General features: G+C 41.1%; 1 protein-coding gene across 2 annotated transcripts; it reads right to left on the minus strand.

The window, feature by feature from the left end:
* Positions 1 to 3354: 3354 nt before the first annotated feature.
* sgta (small glutamine rich tetratricopeptide repeat co-chaperone alpha) lies at positions 3355 to 19442 on the minus strand. 2 transcript variants are annotated; one of them, XM_026142777.1, is made up of 12 exons: positions 19380 to 19442; positions 17285 to 17468; positions 10626 to 10729; positions 10122 to 10212; positions 8314 to 8413; positions 7843 to 7947; positions 6530 to 6665; positions 6385 to 6447; positions 5288 to 5325; positions 5045 to 5209; positions 4834 to 4957; positions 3355 to 3866 (listed from the first exon to the last, which is right to left on the minus strand). In XM_026142777.1, the coding sequence occupies exons 2-11, from the start codon at positions 17382 to 17384 to the stop codon at positions 4846 to 4848; spliced, it is 1014 nt and encodes a 337-aa protein (XP_025998562.1). In that variant the 5' UTR covers positions 17385 to 17468; positions 19380 to 19442; the 3' UTR covers positions 3355 to 3866; positions 4834 to 4845. The 2 variants fall into 2 exon arrangements, with proteins under 2 accessions (XP_025998562.1, XP_025998560.1); XM_026142775.1 differs by having other exon boundaries at positions 19300 to 19410.
* Between the last annotated feature and the right edge of the window lie 1005 nt (positions 19443 to 20447).

Genomic DNA, 20447 nt, shown 5'->3' on the forward strand with positions numbered 1-20447 from the left:
TTTTCCTGTCCATACATTTTTTTTAACATATTCCGTTATATGAAAAATATTCAAATTTGATATACGTGTAATTTCTTTAAGGTTTTCAAAAGTGCTAAATATTGTGTCGACCATGTTGTTATTGTTTTCGATTGGTGTGAAATTAGGTTAAGAGTAGTTATTGAATAAACTGGACTTCCTCTTTTTTCTTTTTATTCCTTTGAGTCATGAGAAATGGCCAAACTCTGCCATTCCTACTTCGGGTTTCCTTCTCACTATAATTTCTCCCCTCATAAATGTGTATGTTTTCCTGTAAATATATATTTCTTTCAATATTTTTTTTTAAGTCAACCCATCTTACATTTGACACTTAATTAATTAAATCATCTAGTCCAGTGTTTTACTGGACTCAGTAGACTTCTACTTTTGGAACCAGCGTTTTCTGTTTTTTCTGGCTCTTGATTTGTCTTCTTGTGACTTTTTTTATTCATCCATCCATCCATCCATCTTCATCCGCTTTGTCCGGGGCCGGGTCGCGGGGGCAGCAGCCTAAGCAAAGAGTCCCAGACCTCCCTCTCCCCAGCCACCTCCTCCAGCTTATCCGGGGGAATACCAAGGCGTTCCCAGGCCAGCCGAGAGATGTAATCTCTCCAGCGTGTCCTGGGTCTGCCCCGGGGCCTCCTCCCGGTGGGACATGCCTGGAACACCTCACCCAGGAGGCGCCCAGGGGGCATCCTTGTCAGATGCCCGAACCACCTCAGCTGGCTCCTTTCGATGTGGAGCAGCAGCTGCTCTACTCTGAGCCCCTCCCGGATGGCCGAACTTCTCACCCTATCTGTAAGGGAGAGGCCAGCCACCCTTCGGAGGAAGCTCATTTCTGCCGCTTGTATCCGCGATCTCGTTCTTTCGGTCACTACCCACAGCTCGTGGCCATAGGTGAGGGTAGATCGACTGGTAAATTGAGAGCTTCGCTTTTACACTCAGCTCCCTCTTCACCACGACGGACCGGTGCAGCGTCTGCATTACTGCAGCTGCAGCCCCAATCCGTCTGTCGATCTCCGGCTCCCTTCTCCCATCACTCACGAACAAGACCCCGAGATACTTGAACTCCTCCACTTGGGGCAGTAACTCATCTAGGGCTGCCACAAACGATTATTTTGATAGTCGACTAATCACCGATTATTTCTGCGATTAGTCGACTAATCAGATCATCATCCATTGGATGTAAAACGTACAGCTTATTGCACCAGCAGCATCTGCTCTTATATAACTATCATTAGCTTACAGCTTTAAGTGTTTAAGGTCTGTGCTAACTAAAAATAAAGACAAGATAATAGTTTATTACATTTTAATGAAATTTGCAGATTGTTTCGGTGAAGTTTAATAAACTCCTTGCTTTCTAAAATATAACAGGACACCGGAGTAAATTCTCCAGCATCTCACACTTCTGATGATCAGCTGTCTGCTTGACGTTTATTCAGCTGTGTAAAAATTATAACTTTAATCTCAGCCAAACAGGAACAAATAAAATACTGAAAAAAGCCAAACAATAACATTTTTAAGTTATCTAAGTGACTTATATATCATGTTTAACCTGAGTAGCGAAAGACTGCGGTGGGTTTGAAAACGATTTGCTGGGAGTCCGGTGTTCTCACGGCTCTAGTTAGCCTAGCCCCCGGCTAGCTATCGAGCTAGTGGGTAACAGACGTCTCCGAAAACGTCAGAGCGCTTTTGAAAATATGTGGTGTCTTGATAAACTGAGCAGATATTTGAGGTTTGCACAGCTACATTCTCGCCTGAAAATATGTTAAACGTTTATTTTGTGACCCAGAAAGAATAATAAGAGTAATATTAAAACTAACTAGCTGCCGCCATTGTTGGAAACTAAGCTGGGCTGCGCTATGAATTCTGGGACACAGCTGCTGCTTCTTCTTCTTCTTCGGGGTTTAACGGCAGCTGGCATCCTTGTACATGCAGTGCTGCCATCTTCTGTTTCAGTCCGTTATTACACTCTTAAATCCTGCTATTATTCCTGCGTCTTTTGGGATCTTACAAAGCTTCAAACGACGCGTCGACTATTAAATCAGTCGTCGACGATTTTGATAGTCGACATAATCGTGACTAGTCGACTAATCGTGGCAGCCCTAAACTCATCCCCGACCCAGAGTGGGCACTCCACCCTTTTCCGGCTGAGAACCATGGCCTCAGATTTGGAGGTGCTGATCCTCATTCCCGCTGCTTCACACTCGGCTGCGAACCGTTCCAGTGCGAGCTGGAGGCCCTCACCCGATGAAGCCAACAGAGCCACATCATCTGCAAAAATCAGAGATGAGATTCTGAGGCCACCAAAGCGAAAGCCCTCCGCCACTTGGCTGCGCTTAGAAATCCCGTCCATAAAAATTATGAACAGAACCGGTGACAAAGGGCAGCCCTGGCGGAGCCCATCACCCACCGGGAACGAGTCCGACTTATTGCCGGCAATGCGAACCAAGCTCTTGCAACGGTTGTATAGGGATCGAATGGCCCGTTGCAATGGGCCAGACACCCCATATTCCCGCAACACCTCCCACAGGACACCCCGAGGGACACGGTCGAATGCCTTCTCCAAGTCCACAAAACACATGTAGACTGGTTGGGCAAACTCCCATGTACCCCAAGTATCCTGGAGAGGATAAAGAGCTGGTCCAGTGTTCCGCGACCAGGACAAAAACCACATTGTTCCCCCTGTATCCGAGGTTCGACTAGCGGACGAACTCTCCTTTCCAGCACCCTGGCATAGACTTTCCCAGGGAGGCTGAGGAGTGTGATCCCCCTGTAGTTGGAACACACCCTCCGGTCCCCTTTCTTAAAGATGGGGACCACCACCCCGGTCTGCCAGTCCACAGGTACTGCCCCGGATCTCCACGCAACATTGCAGAGGCGTGTCAACCAGGACAGCCCTACACCGTCCAGAGCCTTCAGGAACTCGGGGCGGACCTCATCAACACCAGGGGCTCTGCCACCAAGGAGTTGTTTAACTGCCTCAGTGACCTCGCCCCCGGAAATTGGCGGGTCATTCCCCTCATCCCGACTCTGCTTCCTCCTCGGAAGACGTGTCGGTGGGATTAAGGAGGTCCTCGAAGTATTCCTTCCACCGCCTGACAATTTTCTCAGTCGACGTCAGCAGCGCTCCGCCAGCACTATACACAGTGCAGGTAGAGCACCGCTTTCCCCTCCTGAGACGTCTGACGGTTTGCCAGAATCTCTTCTTATTTTAAATTAAATTAAATCAACACTACAACTCGGAGCAGCTATAAGAAGAGACTTCACTGAAGAAGAGGAGCTGCATTAGTTTTGCTGGTTGTAAATAGATAACCACACTTTGGAGGAAAAGAGTAAAATGTTGAGATGGTCTTTTTATTTAAACTGTGTTCAAACAGCCTCCCTGGTGCCTCCTCAGAGCTTCGTGTGACCGAGGAGTCATTAGTTCATTTACACTAAATTAACCCTGACACTCATCCTCACACACATACACACTCATACTCTGACACACCCATCAAAAACAACAAAAATGCATTTACAGGTACACTGTGTAGTTTCTAGAGGATAAGACTTTCCAGGTTTCTACAGTTGCTTAACATCTGGTGTCCAATATCCTATCAGAACTTCTCTGATTATTCTGCATTTGATCTAAAAACCACACAGTTGCAGGAAGTGGGTGGAGTTTTCGGTGACGTGCCTCCTGAAAGACAAGGGAGGACTCGCTTGCGCTCTCTCTCTCATGCAGGAATTAATCAGCGATGGAAAAACAGAACTTCTTTCGAGTCCTCCGAGTTATTATGATCCAGATCAGAAAGAAAAACAGGTCAGACAGTGCGTGCTCCTCCTCCTCCATAAACCCGTCCCACCTGAAATAAATAAGGAAACAAAAATATAAACCCTGCCAAAAGGAGAATCAATAAAGTCACAGCTCCACATTACAGCATGAAATTATGAACATCTTCATGTCTTGAAGAACACATTTTTTGTACTTGAGTGTAAAAGTCTTACACGATCAATATGGTCACGCTGTATTTTCAATTATTAGTTTTTCTGTATCTATGAGGACTCACCTAAACACAGGCTATCGGGGCAGAGATGTATATTTTAACTGAATGTTTTTACAGCTGAAGGTGAAAAATATGTAGAATCCCTTTTATCTCATAGATCAGTGTGCTATAGTGCATATGACTTTTTAAATTCCAGCTTTCAGTGTCCTCCTCCTCCTCAGTATGTTTGCTGTTACAGGCAGATATTCAAAACTTCGCTCTGAGTTCGAGGTGAAGGCACTGCTAGATTTGCCTAAACATTGTGACCAACGCTGAGGCCTCACAGGAGGCCGTCAGCTCTCCAGCAAATTTGCTCTGTATTGTGATCAGTGATCACTGACATGATAAAAAACCATTTACAGGAAATAATGACAATGATTATGGTTCAGTTTCATGTGTACAGACACAAGCTAAGTTTAAGCTACTGCTCTAAGTTTGTGCTAAGAACAAACTTTAAGATTGTAAATATGCGCAGGAGTTCAGCGAATAGCAGTTATTACCAGGAACAATAGTGGATACATTAACATTACATTAAACTTTGATGTCTTTGTTGCTGTGGTTCCATTTTTATGATAGTTGCCAAAAACGCAAAGAAAGGAAAATAAATCTTACATCACACAGACTGTAATTAAATAACTTCACTGTCTGAGCTTTTCTACGTTGCATGAACTATGCAATCATGCATGACTGGTTGTGACACCATCCGGATGAAGCTCATCTCATACACTGTGGATGAAGAACAGCAGTAAGACCTGTGGTGTGTTAAACTGAATTAGTGTGTATTTACTCTATGCGAGGGTCACGGCTGCTCCTCATTCCCAGAGCTGGGTGTCTGATTGCGCATTTGACTCCTCAGCTGTTCGATGAGTTCAGGGTTCTGCTGCTGCATCTGCTGAGCGAATTGCTGCCCTCTGCAGAAGCAAACAGAAAGGCAAAATCACCTGTTATTCATTGACACCACCAGCTTTAAAATACAGTCCCTGTGCTCTGGTACGTACGCCTGGATCAGTCTTGATAAATCTCCAGGTGCTGCAGCACTAGGAGCTGCTGGTGCAGCACTAGGAGCTGCTGGTGCAGCCCCAGGAGGCGGGGCTGCACCTCCTCCCCCTCCAGCGCCCCCACCTCCCAGTCCACCATACGCTCCAGACATCATCCCGGACATCCTGGAAGATAGGACAGGAAGTTAACTCTGAAAAACCACAGAGGAAGAATGGATTTCAGATGAAGTGAGACAGACTTACAGCTGCTGAACCTGAGGGTTGTTCATCAGAGACGAGGCCTGCAAAGAGACAAGAGTAGGATGGAAAAATTTACCGAGTAGAAACAGAAACTGTAAATACCTAAATTAAAAATAATGAGTTCTCACTGTCTATGTAAGCTGCAATTTAATCACTGTTCAAATGTGTCTGTGGTTTTTTTCTGGTCATTTCTGAAATTCTACACTTCTTTAAAGGAGTGTCTTGTAATTAAGAGAAAATAAAAAACATTACTATACCAATGCTATGCGTGGCTGTTGAGTCAACAGAAGTCATTATGTTGCTGTGTGCATGTATCTTTTAGAAATTAGTATCCAAGTGAGTTTTACCTACCAAAACTGACAAGACACACACCAGCATTATATGTGCTGTATGGACTAATAGGCATGTTACAGTTTCTGCATCTGAAAGGTCGTTAGGTTCTGACGAGGATGCAAATTTGGCCATCATACAGATTTGTGATTTACTATTGAAAATAACCAAATAGCAATAGCATGTGAATGCTATCAAAACCAGATTTTTTCTAGCATTTACAGGAGCAAGCAAGATAAGGTTAGCCACCTACACCGCACCGACATGTTTACTGTCAATTAGGAAAGTTAGCCGATAACGTATTTTGCCAAAATCAGGAGACCTCATTGACTCAAAGAACTATATTGCATGAAACGGGATTCGATTTTGTGTCAGCAGAAAGACAAACAAAGAGCTCAGGTTGGAGTTTGTGTGGCTTCCATGAACTGAGCTTGGCTTCACTGCCCAAAACTGGCTTTCTTTCTGCTAAAGTAAGCCACACTGATAATGTGGTACCCAATGCAGCATGTTGCTGGCTAACCTTCACTTGCTTGTTTATTATCAAAATAATTTCTGAAGTCACATGACTTTGTGCTTTTGTATATTAGAGGCAAACTCTTAGAATGTGGTCTCATCATTTGTACGATGGTTCGATGCAACAGAAAAGGTGATTTAAAGGAAACCGAAACAAGAAAATTAGCTGTGAGCTCTGACGAGTGCAACTGGTTCTGATGGCCGCCAAAACTCCGTGACCGCTTAGAAATGTTACAGGCCAAACACTCAGATCTCACCATGTTCATGAAACCGGGGTTACTCAGCAAACCAGCTAGATCGACTCCGCCCAGCCCTGCAGTCTGAGAGAACAGAGACAGGTTCACGTAAACACAGTGCTGTCGGGAAGTCGGAAATTTGATCCCTCATCCTGCCTCTTCTCACCGGACTGGACGTGTCCATCTTCTCCTCTGCGATCTTCAGATTGGTTTTGTAGGTGTCGTTATCTGGGTCGAGCTCCAAAGCCTTCTTATAGTAACTGACTGCTTCTGTGTGTTTGTTGAGGCTGGCCAGAGCCAAACTGAAACACAAGACGACAAGTCAGGGCCAGAGACAGCTGAAAACAGAACGCAAGGAGCTTCCAGCTTTTCATTCTTCATGCTCTAATGCTGCATGTTTGTCTACTTAAACAACTGCAAACTCCTGTATAACTGGTTAAAAATAAATAAATAAATAAATAAATAATGTAAAAACTTTGTGGAAATAACTTTGTGCTGGCTGACTTTGGTTTTACGGCTGCAGTCAGCACTGACCTTCATTTTCAGTAAATCTGCCACTTGTGTTTAATAACTGACAGTTTTCTTCCAAAGGCAGTGAAAACACTTCATAAATATCGTAAAACAAGATTTGTTTATTTGACCAGCTTCACAAAATCCAAAGATATTCAGCTTCAGCACAGAGCTTCATTTATGAAAACTGCAAACTTTACTTGTTCCTAAAATACTTTTACAAAGGCAGAGTATAAATACTCATCATCTTAAGAAAACACAATTTTTATATTTTATTTTACTATTCAACAGATAAATCCTGAGATCTGAAGGAGCCAAACACTGTGAAAGCTTTCTTTTCTGATGCTCCAAAGTCACTTATTAAGAAAATAAAAGTTATAGGAAAATTTTTAAGTTGGATCTCTTTGTGGAATCCATTTGTTCGAAGAACCTGGTTTCATTTACGTTCTTTTATCCCCAGTCTGTCTGATTTTAAAGGACATAGAGACAACAATCCTCTGATGAGCCTTTGTTGCTAATTCGTCTGTTAAAAATAAACGTGTATATGTAATGGAGAAAACTACAGCCGTGATGCAACAGTGTCCAGGGTGCAGATCAGAATCAGAAATAGTTTATTAATCCCGAAGGAAATTATAGGTTACAGCAGGCAGCAGGCTAATGGCACATGCGCACTTACAAAGGAACCCTCTGACCAAACTTTACACAAACATGTCAAAGAGTAGGCTGATAGGAAAAAAAACCACCAAGATTTGCTATTAGCTCGGGTCCACACCAGCAGGTGGCGCTGTGAGACGCATCCTTGGTGTAAAAGGAAAGCTCCTCTCTGCTGCCTAAGAATAAAGAAATGCCTTCCTGCAGTTTCCTCTCTGATAAACACAGGACATTTTTTCTACATGTGAGATGTTTTTGATGTCAATGTGAAATCGCTTCACGGCAACAATGAAAGACAAAGAGAAGATGCTGTCATACCCCATCCGCCCATAAGCTTTGCTATAGTTGGGGTCGATGCTGATGGCTCGTTCACAGTCCTGCACGGCTCCTGCGTAGTTCCCCAGCTTACTGTAAGCTGCAGCTCTGCACAAAAAACACACAAAAACTAACTGCTTCACGTGAACGTCAACAATCTGAACACAGCAAAACAACTGCAACAGAGAATTTGCATAAAACAAACATAAACAGCACAGAAAAAATCGTTTCTAACAATATTGTCATGTGACAAGATGTGAAGAATTTGTTTTCTTAAAGGACCAAACTTAAAGGTTCAAACTTAAAGGTTTTATGTAACAAGGTATGTAAAAATATCTAAAGTGACAAAACAAGTGAAAACACATGAAAAGTGTTTGTTCTTTTGTTTCTGGTTCATCATCAAATACAATTTTACTGTTTTTAAAATAAAATGAACAACAAATATTTAGTGATGCTGAGGAAATGCTGACCGACCTGTTGCAGTAGTAGACAGCGTTCTGAGGGTTGATGGCGATTGCCTTCGAGTAAAACTCAACAGCAGCTGCAAAGTTGTCCACCTTCATCTGGTCGTTGCCTCCAGTCGAGAAAACAGAAAAGAACAAAAACACCTCACTCACCTGAGCACTGTGCAATAAACTTTATACAGCAAAGTCACTCTAATGTCATCTCTCACTTGCTGTCCTTGCTATCATTAGCATTAATTATTATTACACAATATTTATTCCATTCATTTGGCATCACTGATTTTTCCTAGTATTTTGCTGTGTAGAGATACTAATGCTATAGTATCATGTGAAACATAGACTTTTATATTTACTTTTAAATGTTATCTTTAATTTTCTCTATTTCACTTTTTTTAAGCTATTTATTTGACTTTATTTATTTTTTACAGACACTTTTTATGATTTTTTTTTTACCTTATTAAGTAAAGTTTTTGTCACATTACCCTTTATTTTACTGAGCTACTCTACTATAAGCTTAATTTTTTTATTTTAATTGCATTTATTGTTTTGGCTGCTGGAATCTCCCAACTTCATTTTAATCCTCTAAGTGATGACGTGATGAATCCTGCTTCCAGGTCCAAACTGCTCTGTGTTTATTAAGGCTGTTGTGTTTTTAACATGTTTTAATACTTTGTACCTTGTTCTAATCTCAACAAGCCCATAAAAACAGTCAGTGATCACTGTCGGCCTCTCTCGGTTTTAATCATCACTGTTCATTTTACAGCTCAGTGTTTAAACCCTTACGATGTAACTGCAGCCCAGCAGCAGTATATGAATGACTAACCTCGTATTGTGGATGGATTATCTCAGTTGTTCTCCTGACTGAAGTTTGGTCCGTTTACAGCATCCTGCCATGCGACTGCATTTGTCCCTAACTATCAGGAACCCTCAGGTTAACTTTTATCGAGTGGAAAAAAGTTAGCGTTCATCCTCCAGCTTCACTGTGTTTATGCTAACATAGTTGTGTGGCTAGTGATCACGTAGCACATCATTATATACCAGCTAGCCCAACTTCAGTAACCCTACAAACGTCACTGCTGTTTAATTTTCTGTCTTCATTTATGTTGGAAGTGACAGCAGAGCTGTACGTTTGAATTTATTCAGAAATCTCTCAGTCAGAACATGCTATATCATGCTTAGGTGGAAGCTAGCGAGCTAACTTCCTGCTAACTTCTAACTCTGTTAAATGTAATAAATCCTGTTTTCATGGATGCCTGGATGTTAAACTTCATTGTTACACCTGGTAAAGCAGCAACGCTGATCATTATATTAAAGATGAAAGAATTTAGACAGTTTTTAACTCTCAGTGATGCTGCAGTGTTCGTTTGACTTTATAACCTGCAGCAGAGTTTGGGCCTGACACGGCTGATGTCTGACGTAAAGACCAGATAACAATAAATACATGTCCTCTTATTTCTATACTGAGGATAGATGATTAGACAGAAGTCAGCACTTTAGCTTTCATCATTAACCTGCCTTGAGGCCACTGTTGTTGCCTGCTTACATCAACAGTACTGCATTTGTGCTTGAGTAAATTATCACGTAACTTTACTTCTGACTGCTGTATTTCCAGTTAATGTATCTGCTCTGCCTCTGTGAGTCTCTGTTATAGTGTGTCAGGAAAACCAAGGGTTACTTCCTACAGCTTTCCAAAAACCTGATTCAAGGAGCTGCAGGTTCATTTGCATCATCTCTTCCTTGTACCAGCTTAACCCTACAAATGAACACAAAGACAAACTAGCTGCTCTAGATAACGTGTTCACACCAGCCTGGACTCACCGTCACTTTTGAGTCTTTCAGCCTCTGCTTTCTGTTCCTCTGTTGGGGAGTTTGGGGTGGAGTTGTTGTTGACCTGCGACTGAGCTGAATACTGTCAAACAAACAAACACTGGGTTAAATGAGACTTCCTGTAAAACAACTATTAAAAACAGACAGACGGACTCTTCAGGTGTGCAAGATCACAGAGAAACACTTAAAAAAAAATGCTCATGTAAAATTAACATCTGGTGCAACCTGCACTAAGGCCAGTGCTCCATTTAAACGTTTAAAGAATGGCATTTGGATCTTCACCAGTATGTAATAGCTTACTTTGCCTTTTGTAAGCCACAGCAAATAATACTGATATTTATTATGCATTTCGTTTCAGCTCTGGCTTTGGAAGAACAGTGAAATTAACTCAGACTTGCTGCAGGACATTGATGCAAAGGCCAAAATGTTCAGACTTGTCATCTCTGCAATACAATACAAAACGTTTGGAAAGTTGCAAGGGTCTTCTGCGTTTACCTTTGCTGTAGCGGAGGTAAAGATCTCCGGTAACGTCATGGGGACCGCGAGACTCTGGTCATCGGTGGAAACCTCAAACGCCGTCTCCAAACACTGAACAGCAACTGAAAAACAATAAGATCATGTCAACAACAAGGTGGTTCTAAAAGATAAAATAAAAGAGCCACACAAAAGGAAGAACGATTCAATCTGTCGTGATCTTTCAACTACTCCAAGATGTGGAATCAGAAACATCCCTGTGTGTCCTGAGGTCTTCTCACCTGTTGGGGAGTTGGATCAGGTGTTGGGGGAGGATAACAAACAGTCTGGGAGCACGTATGGCCAGGTTTACTACTGCAAACTTGGTTCTGGTGTAAAAGTATTGTTGATATTTACTGCGAGAGCACAATGGGACAATGGGAATGGGAACTGAGGTTTGTTGTGACTGACCCTGTTGCACATCTATTTCTGGAAGTTCAGAGAGGAGAGTATTTAAGTCAAGCACACAAACTGATTTACTAAAAATTGCATGTCTTATTTTTTGCAATTGATAATGAACTGACTGACAGTGTTTAAAAAGAAAGCACAACTTTTGTAAATCACCTGTAAAAATAAACACACCTATGAGTGCTATTTGGAAATTGTGCTCACATGGCATCTTGCCCAATTTAGTACATCTGGCCCACAGTGAGGTATTCTCTTAGAGCATCTGGCAGAGCCTGAGGTCCTTTTCCATCCTCTGAGGGGAAACGTGGATTAACTGAGGTCACAGAGTTAGTTAAAAAACTATTTTGTGACTGGACTTTATGCAGATGTTGTTTGTCTTGAGCTCTTCGGGTGTTGTGAGGGTTTCCTGGTTGACACGTCGATAAAGTGATCCAACTGTTTCAGAGGCACACTTGAGGACAGCGACTCTGGAATAGCCAGATATGGTGGTAAAACATTCCGTGGCATAAATGCCTTTCCCTCTCTGAAGCCTTTATTATACTTTGTGTCTAGAAGTCCACTATGGTTTGCTTAGGTCAGAGTGATATAAATTTTGTCAACAGATATTTGCAGCTGTCTTGTGTCCACAACAGAGCATCATAAGAGAATGTCTATGCCAGAGTAACGGAGGAGCCATTAGGTGAACCTCAAATTCAGGAGAAACAATCAGGTTTTCATACTGATTGAGGCGTATTGGACCAACTCTTTATCCTCTCAAGGACACTTTGAAGTGATGGTTTACTCATCTAGACACCATTTGTTTTGTTTTTCTCGAGAAAGTATTCAACGGCATCCATGTAGTGTTATAGCACGTGTTACATGTGCTATGTAGAGCTGAGCAATATAAGATTTTTTCATATCACGATATGTTTTTTTCATTTCAGGCGATAACGATATCTATCACGATATCAGCCAAATAACTATATTTGTAAGATTTAAATGTGCCGTTGCTCACAAGTAAAATGTGAAATAATCAGCAGCTTGTTTTTATTTAAATATTTATTTCCCATAATAAGTTCAACAGGGTAGATGTACTTAAGGAACATGAGACTTTTTCAGATAAATAAAGGCAAATATTGTAAACTACACTAAAGGCAGCCGCTAAAGCGTTTAAGTTTCAAAATAGAACAAATGAAACAGACTAAATTGTCAATTCCACTTAGAAACAAAATATTAATTGTAAAAATAAATCTTAGTTTGTTTTACAGGAGAACAGACAAAACTGACTAACTTTTGTCAATATCAAATAAACTGAGAACTAAAAGGAAATTCTCAATCTCTCCTTGTTGTATAGCTGAGCTTTTCAAACAGTTTTAACAGTTACTTTAGTCTGACAAAAGCCGAATGACGAATTAGCGCTTCCAGTCAGAGACTGAGGCTACGTCCACACGTACACGGGTATTTTTGAAAACGGAGATTTTCGGTTTTCGTTTTAAAAAATAATCCCGTCCACACATAAAGGCAGAAATGAAGGAAAACGCTGCTATGAACATGCCAAAGCAGCAGGTGGCGCTAGATTCCTAACCGTGCAGAAATGTTGGCCAATCAGAAGTCTAGAAGCCTCGGTGGGAAAAAGTAAACAAAGCTGGGGCATAGAAGCAGAACCGAGTCGTATGTGTGGAGGGAGAGTAACTGTGTGTATATGTAAGTTGTATATGTAAGTTGTCGTTGTATTTTTACTCAGTTGTATATAGTATTTGTATTTGTATTCTATTTTTATCTTATTGTATATTTATTTTATTTTATTCTACTGTATATAGTATTTTATTTTATTCTATTCTGTACAGTTGAGTACTGTATTTATTCTTATTGTATTCTAATTTTTGCCTCATAACTTTTGCACTGTCCACTTCCTGCTGTGACAAAACAAATTTCCCACGTGTGGGACTAATAAAGGTTATCTTATCTTAAGCATTTAAACACTGCAGAGAGTAGAATTAACAGTAACAGTATTGTAGAAATTCATTTCACCGAAACAATAACGTGGCGCACAGTGTGACGCATGCACCAGTTTATTGTATTTCCAGACTTGCTTTCGGCACATTTACAGTGCGCGCTACTCTGTTTTTTGTCAGACTTGAAATAGCCGAAATACCTTCACACTACGGAACTTCTATGGCTCTTCCGTTCAACAATCTCTCCGGCGTTGGAACCATCATCTGTTTTCTCTTCGGTCACGCTCGGTTGATTTCTCTAGTCGGCACACTCATTTCCTCCATTACCCGGGCGGTACGGTGGCTGGCTGCTTCCCAAACAAATACACATGTGCGGCTTGGCACTTGTGCTGTACCTAACAAGTCACGCGACGTGACGCTGCGGCTGTGATTGGTTCGGCTCTGCGCTACTGAATTTGGATTGGCTGACCTTTTTTTTTTTTTTTTTTAAAGAGGACAAGAGCGGCGAGGTCTATCGCGATAGTTTAATTTCTCTATCGAGTAAAAGTTATATCGCGATACATATCGTTATCGTTCTATCGCCCAGCTCTAGTGCTATGTGAGCTATTTGGTCTCTATCAGGCTACCAGGCACAAGTTTTGAATTAGTGATGGCAATGCAAACTGCCAACCTGCCCTATGTCACAGATTCTATTAATAATCTTTGTGGACAACACAGAGCAACAGCATTCAGCAGGTGAAGGGTGTCAGGTTCAGTGGTCTCTTTGCTCCTTGTTGATTTATTACAATTCAGTTTTATTTCTACAGCACACACAACAGATGTCTTAAGACACCGTATAGTGTGAAATAAAAACAGAACACAAAGAACAAAAAAATTAGAGAGTTTACAAAAGTTAGTGACATGCAATATAAGGACGCTGGGAGTGAAAAGAGGGGGGGAAGAGGATGATGAAGAAGCGCCAGTATCTAAAGGCTCTGGCTGCTATAGTAATGAATAGTTTTTAGGTCAAGATTTCTATTCAAAGACTGATCTAATGTGCACTCTTTGCTGGGCAGAAGTACAGAGACTTGTGTTAAAAAAGTGAAACAAAAGTGAAGTACTGATTAAATTTCACTCAAGTAAAAGTGAAAAAGTACAGGCTCTGAAATGTACTTCAGAGTAAACAGTAGCTCTTTTCTACTTGCTGTTTTTGCCCAAAGCTAAGTAAACCTGTGCTGATCCTTGTAATGACACAATAACAGTATAGTCAGGAGATAAAGTGAAATTTGGCAGATGGGTAAACCTGTAAGCCATCCTTTCTGTGACTTAATACTGATCATAAACAAAATAACTGTTGTGCACCAGCCCAACACAGTGCTTTACAGCACAGCAAGCTAACTTGTTTATCCTGCATTAAACGGCAGGATTTTATGCAACATGCATTCATAGACACGATGCATTCGTGCATCACGTGCATCAAGTGCTTTGAGGGTCTCGTAAAGCACTATATAAATGCAATGCATCATTATTATGTCTATTTTGCAGGAATGTTACACATAAGCTTTACATAAATATATAGTATTTGATTAAAAAATCAAGACATTACATGTACAGTGGGGCAAAAAAGTATTTAGTCAGCCACCGATTGTGCAAGTTCCCCCACCTAAAATGATGACAGAGGTCAGTAATTTGCACCAGAGGTACACTTCAACTGTGAGAGACAGAATGTGAAAAAAATAATCCATGAATCCACATGGTAGGATTTGTAAAGAATTTATTGGTAAATCAGGGTGGAAAATAAGTATTTGGTCAATAACAAAAATACAACTCAATACTTTGTAACATAAGCTTTGTTGGCAATAACAGAGGTCAAACGTTTACTATAGGTCTTTACCAGGTTTGCACACACAGTAGCTGGTATTTTGGCCCATTCCTTCATGCAGATCTTCTCGAGAGCAGTGATGTTTTGGGGCTGTCGCCGAGCAACACGGACTTTCAACTCCCGCCACAGATTTTCTATGGGGTTGAGGTCTGGAGACTGGCTAGGCCACTCCAGGACTTTCAAATGCTTCTTACGGAGCCACTCCTTTGTTGCCCGGGCGGTGTGTTTTGGATCATTGTCATGTTGGAAGACCCAGCCGCGTTTCATCTTCAAAGTTCTCACTGATGGAAGGAGGTTTTGGCTCAAAATCTCACGATACATGGCCCCATTCATTCTGTCCTTAACACGGATCAGTCGTCCTGTCCCCTTGGCAGAAAAACAGCCCCATAGCATGATGTTTCCACCCCCATGCTTCACAGTAGGTATGGTGTTCTTGGGATGCAACTCAGTATTCTTCTTCCTCCAAACACGACGAGTTGAGTTTATACCAAAAAGTTCTACTTTGGTTTCATCTGACCACATGACATTCTCCCAATCCTGTGCTGTATCATCCATGTGCTCTCTGGCAAACTTCAGACGGGCCTGGACATGCACTGGCTTCAGCAGCGGAACACGTCTGGCACTGCAGGATTTGATTCCCTGCCGTTGTAGTGTGTTACTGATGGTGACCTTTGTTACTTTGGTCCCAGCTCTCTGCAGGTCATTCACCAGGTCCCCCCGTGTGGTTCTGGGATCTTTGCTCACCGTTCTCATGATCATTTTGACCCCACGGGATGAGATCTTGCGTGGAGCCCCAGATCGAGGGAGATTATCAGTGGTCTTGTATGTCTTCCATTTTCTGATGATTGCTCCCACAGTTGATTTTTTCACACCATGCTGCTTGCCTATTGTAGATTCACTCTTCCCAGTCTGGTGCAGGTCTACAATACTTTTCCTGGTGTCCTTCGAAAGCTCTTTGGTCTTGGCCATGGCGGAGTTTGGAGTCTGACTGTTTGAGGCTGTGGACAGGTGTCTTTTATACAGATGATGAGTTCAAACAGGTGCCATTCATACAGGTAACGAGTGGGGGACAGAAAAGCTTCTTACAGAAGACGTTACAGGTCTGTGAGAGCCAGAGATTTTCCTTGTTTGAGGTGACCAAATACTTATTTTCCACCCTAATTTACGAATAAATTCTTTACAAATCCTACCATGTGGATTCATGGATTTTGTTTTCACATTCTGTCTCTCACAGTTGAAGTGTACCTCTGGTGCAAATTACTGACCTCTGTCATCATTTTAAGTGGGGGAACTTGCACAACCGGTGGCTGACTAAATACTTTTTTGCCCCACTGTAGCTTTTATATCCAGCTTGTCAATTAGTATCAGTTTGTCAGCGGGCAGTCCTTACCTTCAAAGATAACCCCTCTTCCTCCTCTACTGTCCTGTTTCTCCTACATCTTTCTCTATCTCTGACTCAAGTTATCTCTCATTCTTTTCTCTCCCTGAGAAATACAGCAGCTGGACCTTTAGCTAGCAAACACACTCCATGACAAACTGCACAAGAACAGTTTGTGTGTTTACTGATGATTGTTGAGCAATTACAGAAACGCTGCATTTGAAAATAGCTGCTACTTAACACGTTATTCCCTGTATGCTCGCTCCTCTTAGGGATATCTGCACCAAGAACACCACTGGATTGTTCTGCTCCACTTAGCTCTATAAACAAAGCCTCTTTCATTTCTTTGTACATGATACAACCTGGTGATGGATACACCAATAGGACTGTCTTTTATGTGCTACTGGTCCCAACTGGGCTACTTGGCTCAAATCCGTCTGATGTTTGAAGGCACAGACTAACGTCTTAAACCCAAAGTAACAAACCCATTTGGTAAATTTAAGCGGTAAAAAATATAAGATTATGTGTAAAAATGCAGACAGTCAAAGTAAAAAGTTGTCATAAAAAACAATACTCAAGTAAAGTACAGATACCTAAAAATGAGTTACTCTGCTTAATTTTGAAGTATTTGTACTTCTGTTTCCTCTGCTGCTCCTCCAACCCAGACTCAGACATATGAAGCCAGGCTATGTGTGCTGCTGTATATATGTTGTGGAAAGAAATATTGAAGTGAACTTTTTTTTAGTGCTGTAGCTGACTCAGTCAGAAGATCTGCTGGCATAACAGTCAGTGATGATTTTGACCAAGATCACAGTCAAATGGAGTCACAGGAAGTTTGAGCTTTTGTAATAAAAACAAATATAATAATAATAATAATAATTCCATTCATTATGATATCCCTGGTCCGTGGTTATAAGACACTACGACACACGGCAGCAAACCACACAAACTCTGAACATCATACTTATTCCCCATGAGAAAGTTTAAGTGTGCATTCTGAGTCAGGAGAGAAATGAACTGAGCAGCTTCATGTTCTTCTTCTTCATGTCTGAGGACTCACCTTCGAGACTCTCCTGAGCATCTGAAGACAGAGTCCCTGACTGGAGCTGGTCATGGAGGAACTGGATGATGGAGAAAGCGAGGCGTTTGTTGTCTGTCATGGCGGCAGAGGTGCTGCGTCTCTGTGCTCACTGAGGGAGAGACACCCTGCAACTAAAACCTTGTTTCCAATAAGAACCGGAACCCTGTAAATGTACATAATGCATGCAATGAAATCCAAATCATTTAAATACCGCTTAAGCATTATATGAAAATAGTGCAGTGCATTTGTTCATTAAAAAGAATATGTGCCAACTTTGAATTTGATGTGAGCAACATATTTCAGCAAAGTTTCAATATGTACTACATAACCTCTTCTTTTAACAACACTAAGAGGAGATCAGAGGGTAAGCACATAGCATATCAGTAATGTGTTCTGAGCCTAAAGCCAGAGTTTTCAAGCTTACGAGTGTGGCTAACTTTAGTTGACTATAGGAATTTATGTTAAACACCTTACACGGTACGGACCAAACCAGAAATGTTGCCGTGCCGGCGTATTTACACTATAAAAACCAGTCTGTTTTCAAAACTGTGCTGCCTGCAGGCCTAAGGGTCACAGGAAAAGGTTTCCAGCCTTTTGCCCTCATGACATTTCTGCTAGCTCTCTAACTCTTTCTATCTCACAAACTGCAGACCCCATCTTTAATTCTGAAATACTCAGCATCAGTAATGCCCTTTTTTACACCTCATTAGGTCAGTAATTAACCTCATTAGCTGTCAGATATTGCAGACGTGTTTGATTTTTTTTAAATCACATCACTCTCTATATGTAGACATGCAGCATGTATTTATATGCATGCATACATTTTGTTATATTTATTACTTTCTTTGGTATCAACCAGGATTGAGTACTAACTTTGATGTACTTTGATCACACCTGCTTATTTTGAATTTGATCTCTGCAGCATGAAGGAATGCCTTTATTGTCATTGCACAAACTTCTTTGTTTCAGCCTCTGCTATATTGCTGTTTTGAGGGGGGCGTAGAGTTTAGTTGTCTGGGTATTCTGCCAGATAATGCTATTAATGATACATTAACACCTTGTATCAACAGTGATTAATGCTCGTCAGGGACATGGAAGTACCTTCTTTCCACCACACCATATGTTTAGCCACCCCCTTTGGTATTAGCATGGAGAATGTTCTAGCAACTCCAGCACTGTGTGAGCAGAGCTAACGTTAAACACCTCTGAACATAAAACCATTACACAAACAGAACAGCTGATGCGGGCTGATAAAGGAGATCTGTCTGTCGTGTTTTAAACTGCTCAAATCAGTGAAGTTTATGAGGAGTCACCGCAGACACAGTGACTCAAGATCTCTGGCTAATTTCTAGCTTGGCGTGCTAGCATACCAGTTAGGACAACTACAAATCAGCACACATCTACGGTTTATTTGGCTCTTGAGGGTATACGTTACGTTTTAAAATGGGTTTCCTGGAACTGCTATGACAAAGCTCGCAGTCTAACGCTATTACTATAATCGGTACTGAATTAGGTGGTTATGCTGTATTGGTGAAACCCTGAAAACTTAAGACTACAACTGACTCGTCGGACACGAATTTATCTCCTTTGAAGTTAACAAGCAGCTGGTTTATCTTCAGACTGAGCATGACTCGAAATGGAAAGAATGTGTCAACAAAAAGACGAAGCTGATGCTAAAATGCTTGTATTTAGTCAACCCGTGTTACTTTCTGTATGCAACACAGGCCGGATTTGACAGATGATTTCGAGAGTTAAAGATATGTCTTTAAGTTTTCCTCTATTACACCTGAGGGTCGCTCTAGATTCTAGAAGAAAGACCACGATGTACTGCAAGAGATTTGAAAGGAGCGTGACGTGTTCGTCAAACCATAGCGGCACGATGCTAACGGGTGGCTAGCTGATCATTTTCCTTTGAGTACATAGGCGCTGCTTTATAAATAAACCTTCCACGCTGCCAAAGCGAGGCTGACAATACAGCTAAGCGTTTCTCCTACCTGTCGTCTCCGAGTTTCAGATGCGAATCAGTCCTAAAAAAGAGAATTTACGTTGCTTAGCTTCTTTGAGGAACACTCACTCAGTTCGTTCATAAGCTTGTCGCAGAATGATGTCATCATGCGAGGATGCAGTTGAGGGGTCGTAATATTTTTAGCGACCTTACTCACTGCCACTGCATTATTATTATTTTTTTAATTAATTATTTATATTAAATTGAACAAGTCTGGCAGAACACACAACTGTGAAATAATAGAAAAAATAATAATAAAAAAAAACAATACACTGAGGGTTTTAACACAAAACACAACTTGTATGTACTCTTTGTCCTGGGCCATTCTGAAGGAAGCTTAAATTTCCGTCGTTCTTACGCATCTTTACGGACACTAAAATTTGTACCTGACAGGGGCGCCTCCAGAATTCTTTCATAGGGGTGGCCATATGGGGACCACTAAAAATATCAGGGTGGCACGCAAAAAATAGAATTTCTCCTTTTATTATGCTGTTATCAAATATAGGTCACTTGACAGAAAAAAAAAATCCCCCCAAAAGAGAGAAAGTAAAGAATTTTATCCAGTAGACTCGCTCATTTTTCAGGAAGTGATGCCTCCAACTGGTGAGGCATCCTTTTTCTTTGTTTCATTCTTCTTTGTTATTATTATTGATATAAAGCTGGCCATTTTCACATGACAGTCACTGTCAAACTTTTTTAGAACTGCATTTTTTTTTTTAAAGGAATAGAAATGGAGGTGCTCCAAATATGCAAGAACAAAATGTCCCTCAAAGTGAGAAGAGTCAATTTTAAATCAGGTAAGTATTTCATTTGTTTTTATTTTTGATATATGGAAAACTGACATGCATAAAGGAATAATGCCACATTTTTACCAGGAAAGGTTAGTTAGTTTTCTTGAAAAACATCAGGTAAGAGTATTAAATTCCCTTCAAACCTTTGTCATGGATCATATATACAGAAACCCATGTTTATTATTATGTTATCATGTTTATTATGCTTTTACACTTAAATAGTTGTTATGTGTGCTTTGGGCTTTATTCTTTTTACAATAGACTTTTGTCACTCCTCTCTGAAGTATTTTGAATTGTTCTAAACTGCACTAAAGTGTTGTGTAGCTGTGTAAAGCCTAGCTGATAA

The sequence above is a fragment of the Astatotilapia calliptera genome, chromosome 15, assembly GCF_900246225.1.
Source record: "Astatotilapia calliptera chromosome 15, fAstCal1.2, whole genome shotgun sequence".
Lineage (NCBI taxonomy): Eukaryota > Metazoa > Chordata > Actinopteri > Cichliformes > Cichlidae > Astatotilapia > Astatotilapia calliptera.